Consider the following 21,179-nt stretch of genomic DNA (forward strand, 5'->3'; position numbering starts at 1 on the left):
AGGACAGCTGTAGAGTATGCAAGCTGATGACAAGGTTTTGCACACATCTTCCTACTGTACACACCCTGTGCTGGGAACTGGGACAGTGCTCCAGAAAGACTGGTAATGGTTGTTTCGTTAGTTGTGGTTCAGGCTTGGTGGTGGCTAATGCGTGCTGGCTAAACAGTGTGTCTTAAACTCTAGAATAATACTTTGTTGAAAGAAATTTTCATACTACGTGTCAATTACACCACCACTGATTGTGAAAAATTAACTTGTCCCAGATGACAGCTGAGTTGCTTTACACAAGCAAATATAACTACATAGAGGAAAACATTTAGGAATTGTAGAGAAGGCTAATGGGATGATTGCCCTTTTTAAGATCTCAGCAGACTATTTTGTGGTACTTTTGTCAACTGTTAAAGCAAACCTTGTTATGTCATTACCTGAATTAGATGAAATACAAGAGGCTGGGACAGCTATTTCTAGGGTACTAAGGAAAATGGTAACCATCAAGATACTGGAATATGCCTGTGGGTTAAACACTTATTGAGCCAAGGAGTATCTTAATGCCTGTAATAGCAGTGAGAAGGGAGAGACTCCTGTTGAATAATTAATATTTGTATCTATTATATAAGGATGACTGTTCAGCATGTAAAATGAGTATTTGTTTTTGAGGGTACTTGAGATTGTCCTGCAATAAAGCCATAATGTTGTTACTGAGTAGCCTGTTCTCAGTATAATATAGGAATCTTTTTTTGCAGCTGGATTCTGAACTTCCCGATTCTGCAGAAAGGTTGGCTTAGAGGGGGACACGCTTGGTTCATAGCAAATCAACTACTAGTACTGGATTCAGTTCTGCTTCAATTCTACTGTAACTTCAAAATAAAATAAAATTGCAGTGGGGCATATGAATGTGGTTGAAGTTACCAGCAAAATGCATACAGTGATTCTATTCACATAACGTATATTCTGATAAATGGAAAATACTATATTTAATTTTTTTTTTCTGGGGCAAGGTAGCAAGATATTTGTCCTTATTTACCATGACTTTAGAGAATTATTTTAAACAGTGCTTCAGGGAAGATGTAACGCACAACCCAATTATTTTGGATATTGTTTATCAGTGCATTTGGGATTTGTAGACTCCTCTGTCCCATGTTTATATAAGTAGTCTGATCCTGTCTTCAAGATGTAAACTGATCTCGCTACTCTCTACTTATGAAACTAGAAGTAATACTTTTTTTTTTTCTTTCACTGTTAAGCTTGAAGGTATTTACAGAAGGTGGATAATTTCACTCCTCTCAGGATGACAAACTTCTAACTTAACATCAGGAATTTACTGGGAATCAAAATATTTTCATATGCATCTTTAAAGCAAGGAGTGAGCAAGTATCTTTTCCTTCCTTTTTTGGCTTTCTGTTGTCTGGTATTAAAATATGGAAACTCTAGGTTGAGTGGAAACTTGAAGCAGGTCATGATTTTGTCTCTTCATTACACTCTGATAATTAAAAATTTAAAGTATTTCTTGTTTAGATCATGTGAACTTGCTGAACACAGTAAGCCCTTTTGGGTCCTTAAAAGGTTCATGGTAGGGTATTCCAAAAGCACTTATAACCAGGGTACTACTTAGTCTTACTACTTTGAAGTTTCTGTTGTGAATTCCCATCCTGTAATGGGAATGGGGTCTGCAGCAGGATTCCTGGGGGAGGCTCTGCTTCTCTGTGTTCATTACATGGTTCCATCTGGTGAATTAAAAAGCTTTTGAAATAATAGCATATAGAGCTCTGAAATACATGCAGTTTCTCAACATCTTCCTGTGTGGTGTTTCCTTCAATGTGTAAATCCAGTGTTGCTCCCTCAGGTCATCATTAACTTGTTTGTGTACTTGGATTAACTAACTTGGCATCCTCCCAGCGCCTTACTGCAGATTAATAAGACAGCAAGTTTCACCTTGTTTTTCTTGATCCTTTCATAACTTTACATGTGACTTTCTTTTTGCTGATTGCCCATGACTTGTTTTTTTCTGATCCGGCCTTTTAAAAAACGACATACAGTTTCTTGAAAGTGGGGAGAACATTGTGTACTGACAACTAAGACAGTACCTTCATGGCACATAAACAAACCTGCTTCTAGATCTTCCTCTCTCTGTGGCATTAGGCTGATTTGTGAATTCTCTGCTGGAAAGACGGGGAAAAATCTGCAAAAAACCCCCTGCATTTTCTCATTCAGTTTGTTGAGGTTCTCCTTTCTAGTGCAAGGAGAGCTGTGGAGACTGAGGGATTTACACAAAACAAGTCTTGAAATATCTGTGGATTGTTTAGTAACAGGCTACAGAAATTCTGCCTTCTTATGTTTCAGATTAACTGTACTTCACTCCTTCCACTAAACTAGTTTTGCAGCCATGGCCTGCCAAGTATCAGTGTTTTTAGAAGGTCTTTGAGGTTATACAGTTGAGCTTGAAGTGCTGGTTTTCCTGCAATCCAAGTGCAGTGCCCTCTTGCTGCTGGTCTGTGTAGATGGTGGCAAATACTTGCTGCCAGTTACTGTAAGCTGTAGTGGCAAAGACTTGTGCAATGTTTCAGAAATCTCTGGCCTATCCAGCTAATGAACCATGTAGGTGTTGATGATTTGTCAGAATAATGTATGTAGGTTTTTTATGAAGACTGTGGGGAAACTGTTCCTTCACACTCAAATTCAAATGAAGATCACTAAAATTGTTGTCAGGTCTGCTAAAATTCAGAAGTTTTAAGATTCGCACTTATAGCTTAATTTATTTCTTTTAGTAGAAATGTTTTGATGTTCCTATATGATGCAATGTGCTCTTTGAACAGATGCCCCCATCTTAGTTATTGTTGAAAGTTGTATGATTTATAGCTGTTCTAAAGGTTGTGGGAAAAGGAAGGTCAGGTGTTAAGGTAGCAGATAACTGGAATGGAGAATTAAATCACATTCTGCTTCTGTAGCTGAGTTGTAAGTTTAATCACATTTTAATTGTTTCTAGGTAATGTAAAACTTTTCAAGAGATGTTGCTAAAGACTTGAGTCTTTGGAAGCTGGCTTGCAGAAGTCCTCTCTGTTCAGCAGAGCTTCAAGTTAGTCGTAACTGTGCTGCTCCATGTATAGGGCTTTATAAAAATGTCCTTAAATACCAGAGCATCTTAAAAGGCAGTACAGATGAATCAGTACCCATGACCTAAGTCCATCTGTGGCTTCTCTTTGAATTTGGGATTTAAGTGCACTGTTCTCTTGAATATTTTGAAAATGTGGAAAATGTAAAGCAGCAGTATAGTGCAAAGTATTTATTTAACTTACATTGTTTTCTAATAACCAGATTTAACAAAAAATTATGTAAGAATCTGGAAATTTGTTTTCAAGTAAATCCTAATTTTATTTGCCCTGGAATGTCTTAGCTTGTTTTGAAGACATTCATTCCTGTTAGTTAACACCACTAACAAGACTATACAACGTACTTCTATACATTTTTATTTAAGCAGATCAGTAGTGTAACAACTTTTTTTTCTTTCACTTCACTGCAAAAAATACGTGAAACTGTTAGTAGGAAAAATATTGCCTTAAAAATGTTATTTCCACCAAGTACCCAGTAAGTAATTGCTAAATTGAAAATATGATGAATGTAATCAATAATTTTATATATAAATTATAATTCAGGTATGCATTCCTGTGGGAACACTTAGCAAGTATACATGTAAACACTTTCATTACAAAAAGTGAAACATTCATCTCCCTGGGATTTTAGAGAAATGCATCTAATTTATTATCTTTGGAGAAAGAGCAAGCAGATCTTTCTGTCATCCTCGCTTTTTCATTTGTATATAGTAAAATGAAAACAAGCATTCCTATACTGAGGTTCCTATTTGGTCACTTAGATTTTAGGATAGTTACTGAATTGGTTCAGTAACTTAAAATAAATGGAATACTCTCTACACATGTAAAAAGGCTGTTAGTAATCCAGTGTAATACTGCAGAAAAATCTGTTCATTGGAGCATATTTCATTTTGTTTTATTGTTAGACTTTGAAATTTAGACTGTTGCATGAATATTTTTATAGATTTTTTTTTGTCAGATTGGGCTGTGACTAGGAACTTGTAATATCAAGTGTCTCTTTGAAATGCCCTTATTTTTAGTTTTTTTTTTTTGTAAGTGAGAATTAACTTTTATAATGTTTTGATATTTTGTGGTGTATTGAGCAAGTGTTGTGGAAATGCAGAAGAAAAGATCATCTTGTATTCAGTGCAGTGTTTGGTGGGATTGTAGCAAATAAGGCAAATATGTCAGATGGTAAGGAGAAATTGAATACTTAGCATGATTTGTTCTGTACAAAGAGGGAGATGGGGTATAGTTTGGGGAGTGGAAAGGGAGGTAGAGTGATTGCTTAAGACTGCAAAAAATTGGGCTTAGATGTGGGATAGCTCCAGTCCTGCATTGAACATAGAATCATAGAATCAGCTAGGCTGGAAAAGACCTTGAAGATCATCAAGTCCAACTGTTCCTCAGCCCTGCCAAGGTGTCGTGGTTTAAACCAAATCCGCACAAGTCACTCACTCACTCCCCCCCCTTGCTCCCCCAACTCCCGGAGAGTTAGGAAGGAGAATCCAAAGAATGCGGCCCCCACAGATTGAGATAGGAATGGTTTAATTGCTAAGGTATAACACAAATCACTCCTGCTGCTACTACTACAAATAATAATGATAAAGCAAACAACAAGCGAAGAGAATACAGCACCTTACCAGCCACCGACCCATAACTCACCCCACCCTGCCCGACCGAGCACCGACCAATACCTCCTCCATTCCCCCCAGAGCTCCAGCCCTTCCAGCTCCCTCTCCCAGTTGCATCCTGGGTATGACGTGCTATGGTATGGAATACCTCTTTGGCTAGCCTGGGTCAGGTGTCCTGTCTCTCCTTCCTCCTGGCCTCCCCTCCTCCCTGGCAGAGCATGAGCTCAGAAAAGGCCTTGAACAAAAAAAACCACCCGAGCAGTAACTCAAAACATGCTTGCTATCAAGCAACTGTTCCCAGTCCAGAAGTCAAAACAGCACTGCACCAGCTACAAGAAGGAGAAAAATGACTGCTACTGCGCAACCCATGACACAAGGCCACCACTAAATCATGTTGCTGAGAACCTCATTTATAGAGTTTGTAAACACTTCCAGAGGGAGCAACTCCATCACTGCCCTGGGCAAACATAGGTTGTTTCAAGACAAACTGGCTAGATTTTTATAGGAAGAGCAACTTGCCACTTCCAAGCTAGCTTTTATGGTGAGACTGTTGGACATTGCAAGTGACTTTTGCAAAGTCACCTTGTGACTTGATAGCAAATTCACTTGTCATAGGTGTTTGTACTGTGTTTTCAGCTCTTCCTTTAGCTCTAAGTGAGGGCCAGGACAATTGGGTTCCTCTCTCCACCCCCCGCCACCCTCCCATTAGCTTAATACTCTTCTCCTTTGCCCACATAAAGACTTAATTTTGCAGACTGCTTTAAACCCATAGGCAAGGGTGGGTTTATTTGGTGTTGAAAAATAAGACAAACACAATTGAACACATATAGCTGCTTATCACAGACAGATCTTGCTATCTTGATAAAGTGAAGAGTGTGAGGAATCCTCACCAGCCTCTGGAGTCTTACTCTAAGCCACTTTGAAGAAGCAGCATGGTGGCTGCTTTCTGGTGTTGATAGGTACCAGATGTGGTGGTCACTTCTGGCATTCAACTTCAGGAATCAAGCTGACCAGCTGATACTGGCAGGTTGTCAAACTCCTTGGGTCTCAAAAAAAGGGAGTGGTGGCTAGCTCAGGCTCAATCTGTCTCCTTTGCTTAGTGTTGAACTGCATGTTTTGGTAATTGTAATGGTTATGAAGAACTCACTGAGTGACGAAGTTGGTGTGTTTTATTCAGAGTTAAATTTACAACTTGAGGCTTTATTTCTACAGGCACTTTTTATTCTCCCTCTTTTTTTTAAGTTCCCTTTCATGCAGCAGTGGTGTATATTTCTAATACTTGTGCATTTTCATATTGGCAACTATTGCACAAGAACACATGAAATTAACAACACCTTCCATCTTTGACATAGTGTAGATTTTGTGGTTTCTGTACTTACAATGATAGTGTTATCACAGGGTTTTTAGAGAGTTAGATATTCTGCAAGCCCTGCTGTTACTTATGACTGTGGGCAGTTTAGAGCCTGGGCCATGCCCAGTGTGGCTGTTTTGTATTATTCAAACATACCAATACAAAAGAGTGAGTTTGTTTTTAAATCACCTGTCAGCACTCTGAGTTTGCCTTGCTTTCTAAGGCAGAGCTCCTAGTTCTGATTTTATTTTTTTCTTTTCAGTAAGTTTGTAATTTGTGAAGGAGTTTTGCATGTGACCAATAGGGAGAAGATTACAACTCTTGTTCATCCTCTCTTGTGTCAACGTGTATGATATGTATTCAACACAGAAACACACTCTGATCTTCAGAATTCAGTATTATTTACATGTACTTACCTGTACGTATAATGTGTGATTAACCCTTGGTTTTGTTTTTTTTTATTTTGTTTTTAATCTAGTTGTTCTAATTTCTGTTTGTTGTTGTGTACAGTCCCTGCTTGAAATAGTGTGATGTGGCACTTAAAAGTTAGTGCTTTAGTAAGATGGGATTGAAACTACAAGCTGAAAAATTGAATCTCTCTTATTCCTACTTGTTTTGATACTAGAAAACAGTGTGGAAAGTTTTCTTTCTTCACTTATCGGCCACCTTAATTTCCCAGCTAGGGGCAGTGTCACTGTAGCAGAGACTTGACCAGAAGAGGAGCTGATGGCCTCAGAGTATTTAAAACTGAGTTGTTTCAAAAGAAAATACGTTTTTTTGGGTTTGTGGTTTGGTGTGTGGTTATGCTTGACACTTAAATGAAGAGAAGCTTCCTTTTGAAAATGTGCATCTCTGAAGTTTTGGGCAAAAGGTTAACCAGTAATAGTCCTACATAAACCTTTTATCTGACCAGCACTAATCAAACTTGTTAGTCCATTTATCTAACAGCAAAGAGCATGGGGTGTGTGTTGTCATTGTATTCTTTTTTTTTATGTCTTTTTTCTGTTTGGCTGTTGGATGCAAGAATTTAGAGTGTGCTGAGAAACTCTTCTAGAGGGCTTATGTGCTTTCGTACTTCCATTTCCTTGCCACTCCCTTGCTGATGATGGCTATATTACTTTCAGTTGAAAGGTGGTATTTTGTTTTGTTTCAAACTGGTGGGTTACATAATGATGAAATATCTTCTGGTATCCACTCCATAACTTTTAGGGAATTAAATTCTAGTCCTTAATGTTTGTTTAAACTAGTTTGTAATGTTATGAGTAATAATTACAATATTTGTGAAAATTAAGTTACAAGTCAATACCCTCTTAGTATGCTTTAATTACTTCCATACCTGAAATGAGGTATGACAGCGATATTTTGGCAAATAACATGACATGAAAAATAGAATTATACTCTAATATTTTCCATGGATCTGCAGCCTACTGGTGAGTGAGAGGAGAGTAGTTATAAAACTAAGAAATTTAGACTACATAATTATATTTCTATACTGTAAAAGCTGACAGTGATGTGAAATTTGGCAGCAAATATAACTGCTGTTTTTGCCTTGCTTTTTATCCTCATGGCTTTTCTTGCTCTCCTCCTTCACCACCCTCATTGAAGGTCATAGCAGATGCAATGGGAAAAACCTGATCATATTTTTTTTTTTTTTTTTATCATGAGGCCAAATTTCCAGATTTTGAAGAACAGACTATTGCAGTTACACTCGTTTTGTCATTGATGAGTAGATCCTGCTGTATATCAATTCTGGTTTTAAGCACAGACCATTAGTTCAAGAATATTATGATCATCAAATTACAAGTTACATAGACCAGATGGCTAATTGGTTGCTGGAATATGATGATGCTGAATTTTGTATTTCTGATTAAGATGAGAGTTGTGTGGAAATGCTAATACAGTCATTAGTAAGGAGCGGAAGAAATTTTGTTTGGAAGAAATCCAAACTGTTGTCACTTTTACCATGGGTGGAAAATGAAACCACACATCAAGGTCCAAAGCACTGGCCTGGGAACCTGGAAGACTTGTGTCTTCATCAAAATAACATCTTAGACATCTTTTGTCTTCAAATGGGCTTCAAAATGACTGCTACTGCAGAACCCAGGACAACATTCTAGTGAGAAGTTTTCACAGATGAACTTCTTTCAATGTGAAAAATTTCCTTGGACATTCTTTTCTAGACTGTTACTTTAGATAAAAGTAAGGACTAGCTTAGTATTGTATAGTTTTACTGAAAGGAAAACACAAGTTACCTCCAGGATTAAGCCACATTATTCAAATAGTAAACCAGGCAATTTGCTGTGTACTTTTAAGAGAAGTGACTTAAAAAAATCTCTGTAGCAAGATCTTTGGGATATCCAATCCATTTATTCTATGTATTTTCCCCTCAACGTAAAAATGTGACTGATATCACAGTTATGAATATGGTATAAGGAATGTGTTCTGATGAAGCAGGTTATGAAAAATCGTGATTTGTCCCCTATAACCTTTTTGTGGTCTGCTCTTACTTTGGATCAATGTTGCCTTTGTAGTAAGGAATGAGACCACAAAATCTGTGAAATACCTGTCATCTATCTTCATTAGAAAAGTGGAAAAATAGGTGCTTTATTAGTAACTATTCTGGATTGAGATCTTTTTAAAAGCTCATAAAAAGATTGAGATGCAACTGCATCTGGCAATAGATTGCAAATATTTGTTTTAATTGATACTTTTCAATTTTTTTAAACTTTCTTAAAATTACCAAAATCCAGTTTGTCATTTTTATAATTCTAAATAGGATGTGTGTTCGACTTTAACTTCAAGAAACACAGGAAAAATGTCCATTCACTGGTAGGAAATCCAGAGGATTTTTGAACGTTGTGTCACTGTTTACAGGTCATGTAATTTCATTTATTAAACAACAACTTGCAGCCAATTGCTTCAGTTGTATGTTTACATAATGTAAAAATGATCATTTTTACAAGGAGGTGAAATAAAGCTAATTTTAACTATGGGCTTGTTTGTTTTTTTTTTTTTTTTAATTTGCATCCCTCATGTATAATTTATAGCATTATATATCTTAAAGTTTCATATTTGGTTCTGTCTGTATATTTGCTATTTAAGCAACCGGATGCAGACTTGTGTGTGGCATTAGGTAAGAGCTGCTTTGTTCTTGTCAAAGGCAAGATAAAAGCCCTGTTGGCTTTCTTGAAAAGTGCAGGAGCTCCCTCTTCTGGCTTAGAGAGCTTCAGATTGAAAGTTTATGGGAAAGTTCTCAATTCGTCTTTTAAAAAAATCTTATTTTGAATGCTTACCCGCAGAAGTGTATTTCTTCTATCTTGGCAGTCATTGTAAAATCGTGGTTTGGCCCTCAGCTGCCCATCTGGATTCTGCTTTGAGTGCAGTATTTATTTCTTGCTCTGTACTATGGTAGACAGCAGATGTCCTCTCTGTCAATATGGTATTGATGTTAGGGTCACCACAGTGATGGTTAATGTAGGTCTTAGTTGCAGTTCCAATATGATCTCTTCACTGAAGTCCCACCTGAGCCTTTCACAACTGTTAATAGTGGTGTGAGTCCTTGATGGTCACTTTGTAAAAAGTCCTATAAATCATCATACAATCAGGAAGGAGGAGAAGTGGGTCTTTTAAGAACATTGAAAGGGCTTTACAGTTGATGCAAATATTGTGGCCCCTTTTTTCCCCTTCCTTTCATCTAGGGAGTGGTACAAGAGAGGAAGCCTCCTTGCTGTTTGTGTTTATTTAATCATTCTTCTTTCATAGCCTTTTCAATGTTACTGCAAATCTCCAGGGAAATGTTGCAGTTCCGTAGATATTTAAATTTGGTAGGGCAATACCTGAGTCTTCCACGCAACATCAGTCCCAAACATAGGAACCTTCCTGGAATAGGTGGCACTGGGGACAGATTTCTTACCTTAGCTTTTTTCTTTTCTTTTTTTTTTTTTTTAAATCCCAAGAAACAAACAAAAACAACCAGCCCAAAACCAAACCAAATCAAACTCCAACAAACAACACCAAACCAGAACAGCGAATTTCTTAATTCTGAGAATTCAGGATGATAAATATTCAACTGACGTCTGTCAGTACCTTTAAATTATCTGTCAAAATACAAGCCAAAGAGTGTCATATAAGCAGTAGCCACTGTTTGGTTTCTTATCTCACCATCTCAAGGATAGTAATGCAAGGAACAAATCAATAAGTACTTGAAGAGAGCAGTTACTTGGTGACTGTTATTTTTGTATAATAGATGTGGTTTCTCAAGGAATCACTTAGCTGAATTCAGCTACCTGCAATCCCTCTATTTTCTGACTTCTCAGGTATTTTTAGCTTTTCAGTTCAGAAGGAAAATTAAGCTGTTTCTGGTTACACCTTTGTATAGGAGTTTAAGGGAGTATATGATGCATACAGGAATGGTTCACATTCCCATCTTAACTTTTTCAGTTGTTATTAGGGAATCTCCAATGGCACCATCTCAAAGAAACATTTTTACTGTGGAATATTTTGCCCTCATCAAAACTTCTGTATTCACAATGTTTTTGTTTTTCAAAGCACCAGAATTTAGTTTTTTGTTCATTCTACACTTCTACATAGGTACACTTGCTGGAGCAAGTATGCTGACTGATTTGTATGGCATCACCTTTGTCATTACATAGTGAACTGCAGGGTATGTAAGGTGGAGAGACCACTGTGGGTAACAAAAAATGTCAAAGGTTCACTATCAACAGTAGCTCAGCTCTGATTTATGTAGTTTCAGACAACACAAGAAAAAATACTTTGGTATTCTTAGCAAATGCCAAAATAGAATCAATACAGTATTGTTCACCTAGTTAAAATTGCAAAATCCAGGAAATGCAAACATTAAGTTTCCAACAGCAACATTAACTTGGACTCTTTGCGTATCCTGTGTTTTCTTGGTATACATTAAGACATAAAGTAATGTATTAAGCTGTGAGCTGAACAAGAAAAACAGAAAAAAATTCTTCATGTAGGTAACAGTGTCAACCTAAGTTCTGTTGCTATTTGTGTTTATTGACATCGTATAATTTTAAATAATTTTCTTCATAAGGATTGAATATGATTTTTTTTTGCCAAATGATATGAAATCTGAGAGCTTGCCTTCACTGCAGTGTGAGCTCAACATACAGTTTACCCCTTGCCTTGAATCTGATTCTTCATCCATTATCAGTATCTCAGATTTGAATTAAGTGGCTTTAAACTTGGAAGATATGACTTGAATCTCAGAGATTGGCACTGCAGTGGGAATGTAACTTAAGCTATATAGGTCGGCAAGACAAAACTTACATTTAATTCTAATTGGTCTATTTTCTGCTAATTAAATTTGTGTGTGACTATAATGTGCAGTGACTGTACTCATGGAGTAAATCAGGCTCAAATTGCTGCAGTGAAGATGAACTCTAACTGTATCCCTTCTGAATGACAATATATGTTTGGAAACTATATATATGATTAGTTCCAATTTTTTTTTTGCATTGATAATATGTAAATCAGAACACAGGAAAATTTTGCTCTGAGGGTGGTTCTAACCTGGAGATGGTACAGAGCTAGGAGCAGAAAGATCTCCGCATCTGATCTGTTTCTATCTGTGACTGCTCGCATGTGTTATACATTTAAGGTTTCTTGCCTATGTGAACTAGGCTAATTGATGTGCTAGAAGAAGGGGAAGAGTGTTAAAGGAGATGTTTGGAGAGTAGTATAGCAAGGACTTGCTTGTCGATAATAGGTTTGGAAAGCAAATCTAGGTTGGAAAGCAGCAGTGTGAAAAATCAAGAGGGTCATTTGGGCTGTGGTGGTGGGCAAGAGTAGAAAGGACAACAGGAAAAAGTGAAAAACTGTAAGGAAGGTAAAAGCAAAGTGTCAGGAGGTGGGGATGTTTGTAAAGAGAGAGGTAAAAGTTAATTCTGTTAGTGGAGGATCAGAAATTCATGTAAGGGTAGGGAAAGGGGTAAGATGGATATAGCTGTAAAGCAGGAAAGTGCAAGATGGAATTGGGTCAGCAAGGTCTGAGAAAGGAGAGCTTAATTTCTAGAAAGAGGGGAATGGAGCAAATTAAAATAAAAATAAAGCTGGAAGGAAGTGTATCCTGAGTGACAAGTAACACAGTGGGCTTGATGCATTCAATAGTGCTCCCAGAGCTCTCTGAGGAGGAGGGGAGGGTGAGAAGCAGGAGAGCACGGTGATGGCATCTGGGAGTTAGGTGGAATTTGAGAATTCAAGGATGAAGATTGGCTACAGGGAGCTTCCAGGGAGGAACAGAAGACTGCAAGCAGTGTCTGGTGTGCCTTGTGTACCAGCCATGCAGGGGCTCTGGAACATGTCATTGTCTGGCTGTTCAGCTTCATATTTATTTTCTTCTACAAGCTTAGCATCCCAGAGAAATTTGGCTTGCAAAGCTTGTAAACTTCTAGAAATCAAATACATATACTTCCTCTGACTAATTCTCTGTCCATGTGCGGTGCCTTGTTTTTACTGTGTACATGTACACATAAGGAAGTATATTTTTACGTATTCTCAAGATATAACTAATAAATTACCACTTACTAAATCAAAACTTCTTTCCAGAATTGAGCTAAAGGCATATACTTTTCAGATTGCTCATATTAAATTGTACAACTTCACATTAAAGAAAGCAATCTGAAACTAATTAAAATGAAAATCATCGTAGTGAGGATTTTTTTTTTTTGTAAAAACATATGTTAAAGTGGGGTTTACTCTGCTTTTGCACTCAGAAAAAAGAATGTGTTGTTTAATTATTAATTCATCTCTTTATCCATTTTCTCCTCCATCAAAAAAAATAATTCCATGTTTTGACAGAATTGGATTATGGAAAGTTATGCTGAACAAAGGAGAAGAAGATTAATCTGAAAGAGAAGGGGTGGTCAAAACTTATGAAATAGAGTATGGAAAAATTGTAAAATATCTGTGCCTTACTTGGCTCTAGAGGTGTACAAAATTATGAGTTTGAAAAATAACATTCTAACATTATAAGGGATATTTCTGACTTTGAAATGATAGTATTGGAATACTTATATATTCCTGAGCATAATTTTTGGACATGGCTGTTTAACAAACCTCAGAATTGGTGGATGCATAATTTGTTGAAACACAGGACTATGAAGTAAATTATGCTGTTGACAAAAATACTTGGCTAAGCTATTTAAATAAATCAAATATTTACTCTTTTATTAAGCATGGACTTAATCCTGGTTTTATTTCTACTAGAGATTTTCCATTGGCTTTTGTAGATGTGGGATCAAGCTGCATTATAATACTATTGAAATATGGAGTATATTTCTAAAACTGAAATTTGCAGAGCCCTTTGGTGCAAAGTGTGTGTAACTGTCTCTTAGGGAGTGTTGAGGTTATCTAATGACTCGTTGCAGCAGGATTTGCTGAACTTTCTCATTTATAGAAAATGTTACGGTTGTCAATTTTCTCAGCATTTTGGTGGGGCAGTAAGGTCTATCGTTTGCTGTAGTTACATTTTTCAAACAGACTGTCAAGAAACCATGCCAGAACAAAACTGTTTGTGTAAGTAATTAATGGAGAGGCTGTGGTACCTGCTGACAGGTATTTTCCAAGAAAAGGAATGGTTTGCAGCTAGGGGAAAAGTGTTAAAAGTGTGCCCAAACCCATAACTCAAACCAAAAGAGCAACCTTTGATCTCAGGCATAGTTTAGGTCACATTTTAATGAATAGTTTTATTAAACCAGTTTATTAAACTAATGTTATTCTGTCAGTTGTTAGGTTTTATTTGCAGAAAATTGGATCCATCTAAGGGTATCTGACATCAACTACAGTGATGCTGTTTTAAATTAAACTGGTAGGTTTAGTGTATGTATTTTAAGGAACGTTTTCATGCATTTAAAGGAATGTGCTGAATTCCAACACTGACATTTAAAATCTGAGTCTGGACAGAGCTCAGATAGGGATTTTTGTGTTAAAGACAGGGAAGATGCAGGTCGCAAACAGTCTTGCTGCTGTTGCAATATCACTGCTTACTGAATGTATTTCACTTCTGGCATGGCTGTGTTTTAAGGCAGCAGGGATCTGTCTAAAACTTTTAATGTACAGTAGATTATAATTTATATATAAATTAATAACGATATTGCCTGTAAGATATTTTATACTTTAATATATGATATATTTTATTTCTATTCTTGTTCTACATTAGATTGACTTGTTGAAGGAATGTACTTTTTGTATGCAGCGAGGGCTTAGATAAAAAGGTGGTAGGATAAACAGGTTTTATGTTATGGTCCCCATCTGAGTGAAGGAATATCATGGGGGAAGACTGTCTATAAGAAGAAAATTAGGATATCAGTTTCAGTGTTGCTATTGGAGTGCCTAGGTAAGTGAGATTTTTCCAAGTGACACAAAATTAAGCCCTTCAAGGAACCTTTCTGTCGCTGAAGTGAAGGAAGCAAATCTTATGCTGTCTCTTTTCCCTCTCCTGTATGTCTTCTGAGCCTTTTGAACAAATTCAGCCAAACAGAATGAAAGAGGAAAGACCTCAATACATGAGTTTCTGGTATGTTTTTAGAAATGGATGGTCAGGTAGTGACTGGAGTTTTGCATCTTCTGTTACTGATCCAGGGAGGGAAAGGTACAGTGGGAGCTCACCCTTGAAAAGGAAGAGAATAAAATTGTAAGTGCCCAAACATGTATCCTAGATATGTTGGTAGAAAGGCCACTGGAAATCAACCTTGCTTCATTCTGGTGTTGGTCAAATTACTCACTATAGGGATACCTGGAAATTTTTATTCTTGGAAATAACCACCATGGGCTAATACGGTTTCATTTCTAATGTCTTAATGCTTTTCAGCATGTGACTTCTTCGGTACTCTATTAATAGTAGTTGTACATTTTAGCATTTAGATAATATTCTTTTTTCTCCATCTGCAAAAAAAAAATCCAGTAAGTAGAAACCAGAGAGATCTCTTTTCTGATGCATATGGGCTTTACAATTAAATTTAAACTATGGAACTACAAGATACAATGAGTTCAGGTTTGGTATGGTTTTTCCAAACTGTGTATTTGTTAATGACATCCCCACAAATGTATTGGAAGCTAAGCAGTTAATACATTCTCAGTGGATGCTTAGGAGTGTCTAAATTCTTATTTGTTATTCTCACAGTCTTTAAACAAAGTAAAGTTTTTTTCTAACATCCCTATAGTGTAAGCTAAAAAAAAAAAATTTAAGAACACTGATAGAACAGAAGAACATTATGCAGAAGCCTAAAATTTGTCTAATGATTTAAGACTGATATGATGGCAAGGCCAGGAGAAAGTTAGTGAAGGCAGCTCTTGGCCTTTTCAGTTTGGGACAGTCCATGTTCTCTGTGTTGGTGTATCGGTTAATAACATTTGGTAGTTGCCATAGATATTCCTGGTTTGTTTATTGGACTCTATACGCAGAGTTTTTTGCCACTCTTAATTTCCATTATACCCACAGCTGGGTGAGTCACAGGGGTAGCTTCTTGCTCTCAGTGCCTTTGAAGTCTCATCGTGTTTGTGCGCTGTGTGCTCTATGCAGTAATTCCAGTTCAAGGTTTTTTTGAAGGTTCCTGTTGACAACATGCACGTACTGCCTGTAAGAGCAGCTGACCAGCTTTGGAAGCCCGTCAGGAGTTGCAGGCAGGTTCCAGTAGCCTGTCGGAGACCCTGTGATTGAGGAGGTGGAAGCTTCCTGAGAAGAGTTTTAGGATTCAGTAGATCTCATTACATTACAATTTCCAAGAGTAGACCACCATTTTCAATTCTGATTTTGTCTACCAAAACAGATTTACTTCTCCCAGTCTAGAAAACCTCCTCTGGCAATTTCCTGTGCTGACTAGCTTTTGGAGACTTGTATACCTGCCACTAGTCATTCAATTACTTGAGGCCCCATGACAAATACAAGACTGAATGGCTGTCAAATTTCCTGTCTCCCCATGAAATCTCTATCTGGTAGTTCAAATACCATTTGCAGGTATGCTAGTTTAGTTCTGGAAGTCAAGGTTATAGTCTTCATAACTGTAGCATCATTTAGAAAAACAGTTTTGAGTGTTGCTTTTATCAAACAACCCACTTTTATGTTGTGTTCCTGGCCCCCTTACCCCCCCCCCCCCGATTTAGTAACATTGCTAGGTTCATACTTCTTCTATTTTTCTTTGGTTTAAATCAGTCAAAAATCTTCAGCCTGCTTTTTAAATGGGAATAAAATCAAGTTGTTTTCATTAGAGAGCCGAAAATGTTAAGTAACTTGTGAAATAACTCCAGAAATAAATACTATGCAGTTTATTGAGGTTTGGAGGGGGAGTCAGGTAGACTCAAGACTTCATGTATGCTGTCTCCAAATGGATGATTCTTGCCATAAAGACAAATTTGAATGTCTCCCTACCTCATCTTTTGTAGAAAAATGAACTAAAATGCGTGCATGACTAGTGGAGTCGCTTCCATCCAAAAACGATAGAGAATGCTAGAAAGAAACTATTAGAGCAAAAATGGCATGGGAGGCTGTTCATCTTGGGACTCTTCAACTGCCCCCCACCCTCTTGTTTTACCTGACTTCCCTGTCCATTGTTACCAGTCCCGTAGTATCGACAGCATGAGTGATGAGGAGCAAGATTTATCCCCTCATCTCTTGGTAAGGGGCCTCTCTTATCTGTGGAGTATGCAGAAGAACAGTTCCATTGGAAAGCTGTAATTCTGGGATTTTGCCGTTTTGGAATTTGTTCCCAGGAGGTGTCTGCCCCACTCCTGCCTATTTATAACAGGGGGATTTGGCACCCCGGCAAGTTATGTCACCTTAATGAACCTGGCAGTGAAGCCAACTGGGACTGTGTCCGGCTTGGCCAATGGGTTTGTATAGCGTGTGGGGGCTGCAGACAGGTAGGGATACGTTTCGGTTCCTTCTGCTGGCATCTGTAATTAATACCGGACGTGACCGAAGTGAGCCCGTACCTGCGGAGAGGCTCTTTGCGGCAGCCGTGGAGGGGTGTGGGGGGCTCGCTCCTCGGGAGGCGAGGCAGGCCCGGTCTCGGTGCCTCGCAGCCGCTAGGGGTCAGACGGGAGCCACTCCTGTGGCAGCGCGCTGGGCCGTCCCGCGTCCTTCCCTGTTTCCATGGTGTGGGTGCCAGCAGAATCCGATACAGTGCGATATATAGAAGCAAGGTACGACTGGAATAATGAAATTTCAAAAATAAGCCCTTTTTAAAGGCTGGTTGTAACAGTCCTGCTGGGTATTGTAAATGCCTCAGGTGCACTTGATACTGCTGTTACGTTCCTGGCGCTTGCTTCTGATTTTTATGGAAAGATGGATTGAACTTCAATTTAAGAATATTCGGTAATCCCTCTCAGGACATACTGTAACAGCTGGTATTTCTGTGTTGCAGCAAATCGATTCCATACAACAGTCAGCAATGCCTATGGCTGGGCTCCGGCAAAAACTTCCAAAGCATTTTAAATAGAGAGAGCCAAAGAAAATAACATCATCACTGCAAAAATGTAGCTTAATTTGCAAGTTAGAAAAAATAAAATAAAATAAAAAAATCCTCATTCCATTCCAGCAAAATATTAAGTATTTTACTGGTAAAGGATTTCATCAGGTCATTTATTTTTCATTAATATATATTTAGGATCTGTGGGGAATAACTTTATGCCATATAGAAGTTTCTTAAATAATAAGGAGCTTGAATTTTTTTAAAATACTGAATGATTTACCATGAAATGAAGAAAAATAAAGAAATCAAGTTTAAATACATGACATGTATGTAGATCAACAAGACTTTTCGCATTTCACAGTGAACTTTTTTTAAGAAGCCTGAATTTCTCATTAATAATCACTTATGATGAGAATACAGTGTGTGTTTAGCTTTACTTATTTATTTGAAATAGATGAAAATACTTTAAGCTGTATATAAACCAAAGATGCCCCATTAATGGTAAATCATTTTGGTTTAACTGGTTTTTTACATGTGAAAACTAAAAATGCCTCCATCCTTCATATGGCTGTGCTCATGCTGGTTACTAAGTGAGCTTAGATCATGATTTCTCCTTTATGGCGCTTGTATGTGGTAGAAAGAAAACAAGCAGAATTAATGCAAAGTGAATATGTTTCTTCTTAATTGATACAGTGTGTCCTTGGCTAGGATATCTTTTTCTCCCCCCCTTAATCCCCTTTCTTTCAAGCTGTACACTACTGACTTTGCATATAGATGTTTTACAACTTTGTCATCATAAAATGAGTTTTTGCTTTGAAATACTTCTATCTCTCCATTTTAAATTTTAAGTTAAGGGGCTTTGTGCTGATTTGATGAATGTCAAAATAGGTTTTTGGAACCTGATGCTGTTTTTAGTGAAATCTTACTTTTATTTTGTCCTTCACCACAAAGTTTTATTACTAAAAAACCCCAAAACCCTAAAGCAATCCTAATAGATAGGTTTTTGTTTTATTTATCTTTCCATCATAAAAGAAGTTATCCAGGGTCATAACTTCTTCTGTATTTGCCTTCTTAAATGAAGAAAAAAGAAACCAAAACAAAACCCACAAAAATCAGTGTCACTGGAGTTTGAAAACTGATGCGGTAAAAGTTTTTTCTGGTAAGTGCTTAGAGGAGGAAAAAGAAAACCAAAACAAAAACCAATAACACCCCCCTTTCCCCCCCCCCCCCCCCCCCCCCAAAACAACTACCACCCAAAAAATCCCTTTAAAAAGTTAGCAGACTATTTAAACTACAGGCTTATGCCTAGGGATGAGTTAACAGCTAGCTTGTATCTAATAATTGATTTAAAATTTAATAAACAAAATCTTGTGGGTGGCCCGTAATATGTTGCAATACTCTAAACAATGTGGGGATTTTTTTTTTTTTACTTTTTTTTACTTTTTTTTTTTTGGTGAAAACCAGAATTTTGAACAGGATCCAGTGTTTACAGCACCTGTATATTACTCTTCAACAAGACTGCTGCCAAGTCCAAGTGTATCCAAAATATACGCTTTCAGAGCCAAGATGACTTAAAAAGTCATCTGATTGATACGATTGTGGGTTTTTTTTAAAAAAAAAACACCTCAACAAAACCCAAACCAGTATCATCATCAGCAAAATGCTCTCCTGTTTGTTTATTTTCTTATGCAGAACTATGCTGCTTGCTTTCTTCAAGGATCCTTTTTGTTTACTGAGATCTGGAGAAAACCCTTGTTTTCTGTTAGCTTCTACTTCCCCCTTTCCCTTTCTTCTCCCTGCAGACATGTAAGCCCTTGCCCTGCTATTAGTGAACATTTCCAGTCTTCACTCTGAATTTCTTTCAACAAGTTTGGGTTCCAGTTTTGTATTTTAACATACTCGAATTTAAATATGTACACTTATATTTGAAATAGTTTTTACTTTTGTTACATTTGCTCTGAATTGTCCTAAAAAAACCCCCAAAACTACAGTTAAAAGAAAGACCCAAAATTTAGTATCAGCAGGCCTATGCAATTATTAAAAACTATGTCTTACAAAAATAGTGACTTCGTAGTAAGGAGTTACAGAAAAATTCCTGACATGGTCTGCATGATAGTGGCTCCATCAGCTCCATGAATCAGACTGCTGTTTACCTTAGAGAACTGTTTGCCCCTGTCCTGCTTTTTACAACTTCAATAAAAATTTAGATTATATTTCCAGATTAAATACAAACTATAAAAATTGCATTTTAGATCCTGAAATGAACTGAAAACAATTGAAAGGAGGTTGAGTGGAAACACTGAATAAATTACCATGCTAGTAAGCATTTTTTTTTTTCTGAGGTAAGTAGTACCGAAATTTGAGTGATTTAAATTATTCACTGTTTTAACAAAATAACCCTTGACTTTATTTCCAAAATACCTGACACACTGGAGTTAAAGAGCATAGTTTGAGAGAAATGTGTTATTTTTACAGCAGAATGGGATTATAGGCTAGACTGAAGAAAACAAAACTTTTTTCACCTGAGGGGAAAAAATTTTAACAGTCTTAAATAAATGCAAAGTACTTTGTTTTGAGAGTCTTAAATCAAAAGCTCAGTTTGTGATAATGATTGGATTTGGTTAGCTGCAGTAATTTACAGTTTAACAATGTTCTTAATTGTAAAATTCTGTTTCTGTTCTCTCTAGGAGAAACTGGGAGATAATATAAATCTTCACGGACAACTTGGCTGCAAGCAGTTAAACTGAAATTAACTTCTGCCTTCTGGCTACGGAGTGCTACTCTGACGTTCCTGCGTGAAACTCTGCAGACTAAATCATGCCAGCGTTATCAGCTGGATCTGGAAGTGACACAGGTACGCAAGCCAAGGAGGACTGCATGTATCCTCCAGATCTTGTTTGTTAAGTCTACGGTCTCTTTTTCAAGAAATCATCAAGTAAGATAATTAATTATGGTCTCAACAGATGTTTAAGACTTTAAACATAACTTTTTTTCCCTGAAGTTAATTTAGATATATGAAATACCATGGATAAAGTAAATTGATTTTAGAAGTCCCACCACTACCTGTTTTCCCTTCATCCCTAACCCCTGTCTCCCCCCCCAAAAAAAAAAAACCAAAAACCAAAAACAAAAACTCCAAGCAAGTATATATATAGGGATCCGAAGAATTTGGATTCACCTCTGAGCGCGATTCCTACAATGTTAACTTGAAAAAGGAGGTGAAAAAAAGGATGATATCATACATGCCTTAATATTTGCAGCAGTCTAGACTATCCCCTCTGTGAGTTACAGTTATCAGTGGAGTTATTTCTGAATACAGACTGTTTAGTTTTGACACTTCTTTAACAAATTAGGAGAAGAAAAATACTGTCTCAAGTCCTCTTCTTTCCCTTGCCTTCCACATCAGATTCCAGTTTCTGACTGCAGGCAGTGGGATTGCAGATATGTAGTTTTCCATAGTTTTCACCTTCTTCTTCACAATATTAAGCTATATTCAAAGGTTAAATCTCATCTTGCTCTTGTGTATACATTCTCTCTGCCAATATTTTTGTCCCTGTTTTAGGAACAACTGAAGTTAGTATTTTTGCTTGAGGGTGTTTGGTAAATAGGTGATCCAGCTGGGGTTACACTACAAAGATCTCTCTTTACACCATGTGCTTGTTATGCT

General features: G+C 37.2%; 1 protein-coding gene across 2 annotated transcripts in view; it reads left to right on the forward strand.

Moving 5' to 3' along the window:
- Window positions 1–21,179, forward strand: part of MPP7 (MAGUK p55 scaffold protein 7) — a 155,855-nt gene that overhangs the window by 22,703 nt on the left and 111,973 nt on the right. For both annotated transcript variants that reach the window (XM_034061036.1, XM_034061039.1), the window contains one exon: window positions 20,200–20,366. In XM_034061036.1, coding sequence (XP_033916927.1) covers window positions 20,330–20,366 — 37 coding nt within the window. In that variant the 5' untranslated portion in view covers window positions 20,200–20,329. The remainder of the gene's footprint in view (window positions 1–20,199; window positions 20,367–21,179) is intronic.

Source organism: Melopsittacus undulatus, chromosome 1 (assembly GCF_012275295.1).
Source record: "Melopsittacus undulatus isolate bMelUnd1 chromosome 1, bMelUnd1.mat.Z, whole genome shotgun sequence".
In the NCBI taxonomy this organism is placed as follows: Eukaryota; Metazoa; Chordata; class Aves; order Psittaciformes; family Psittaculidae; genus Melopsittacus; species Melopsittacus undulatus.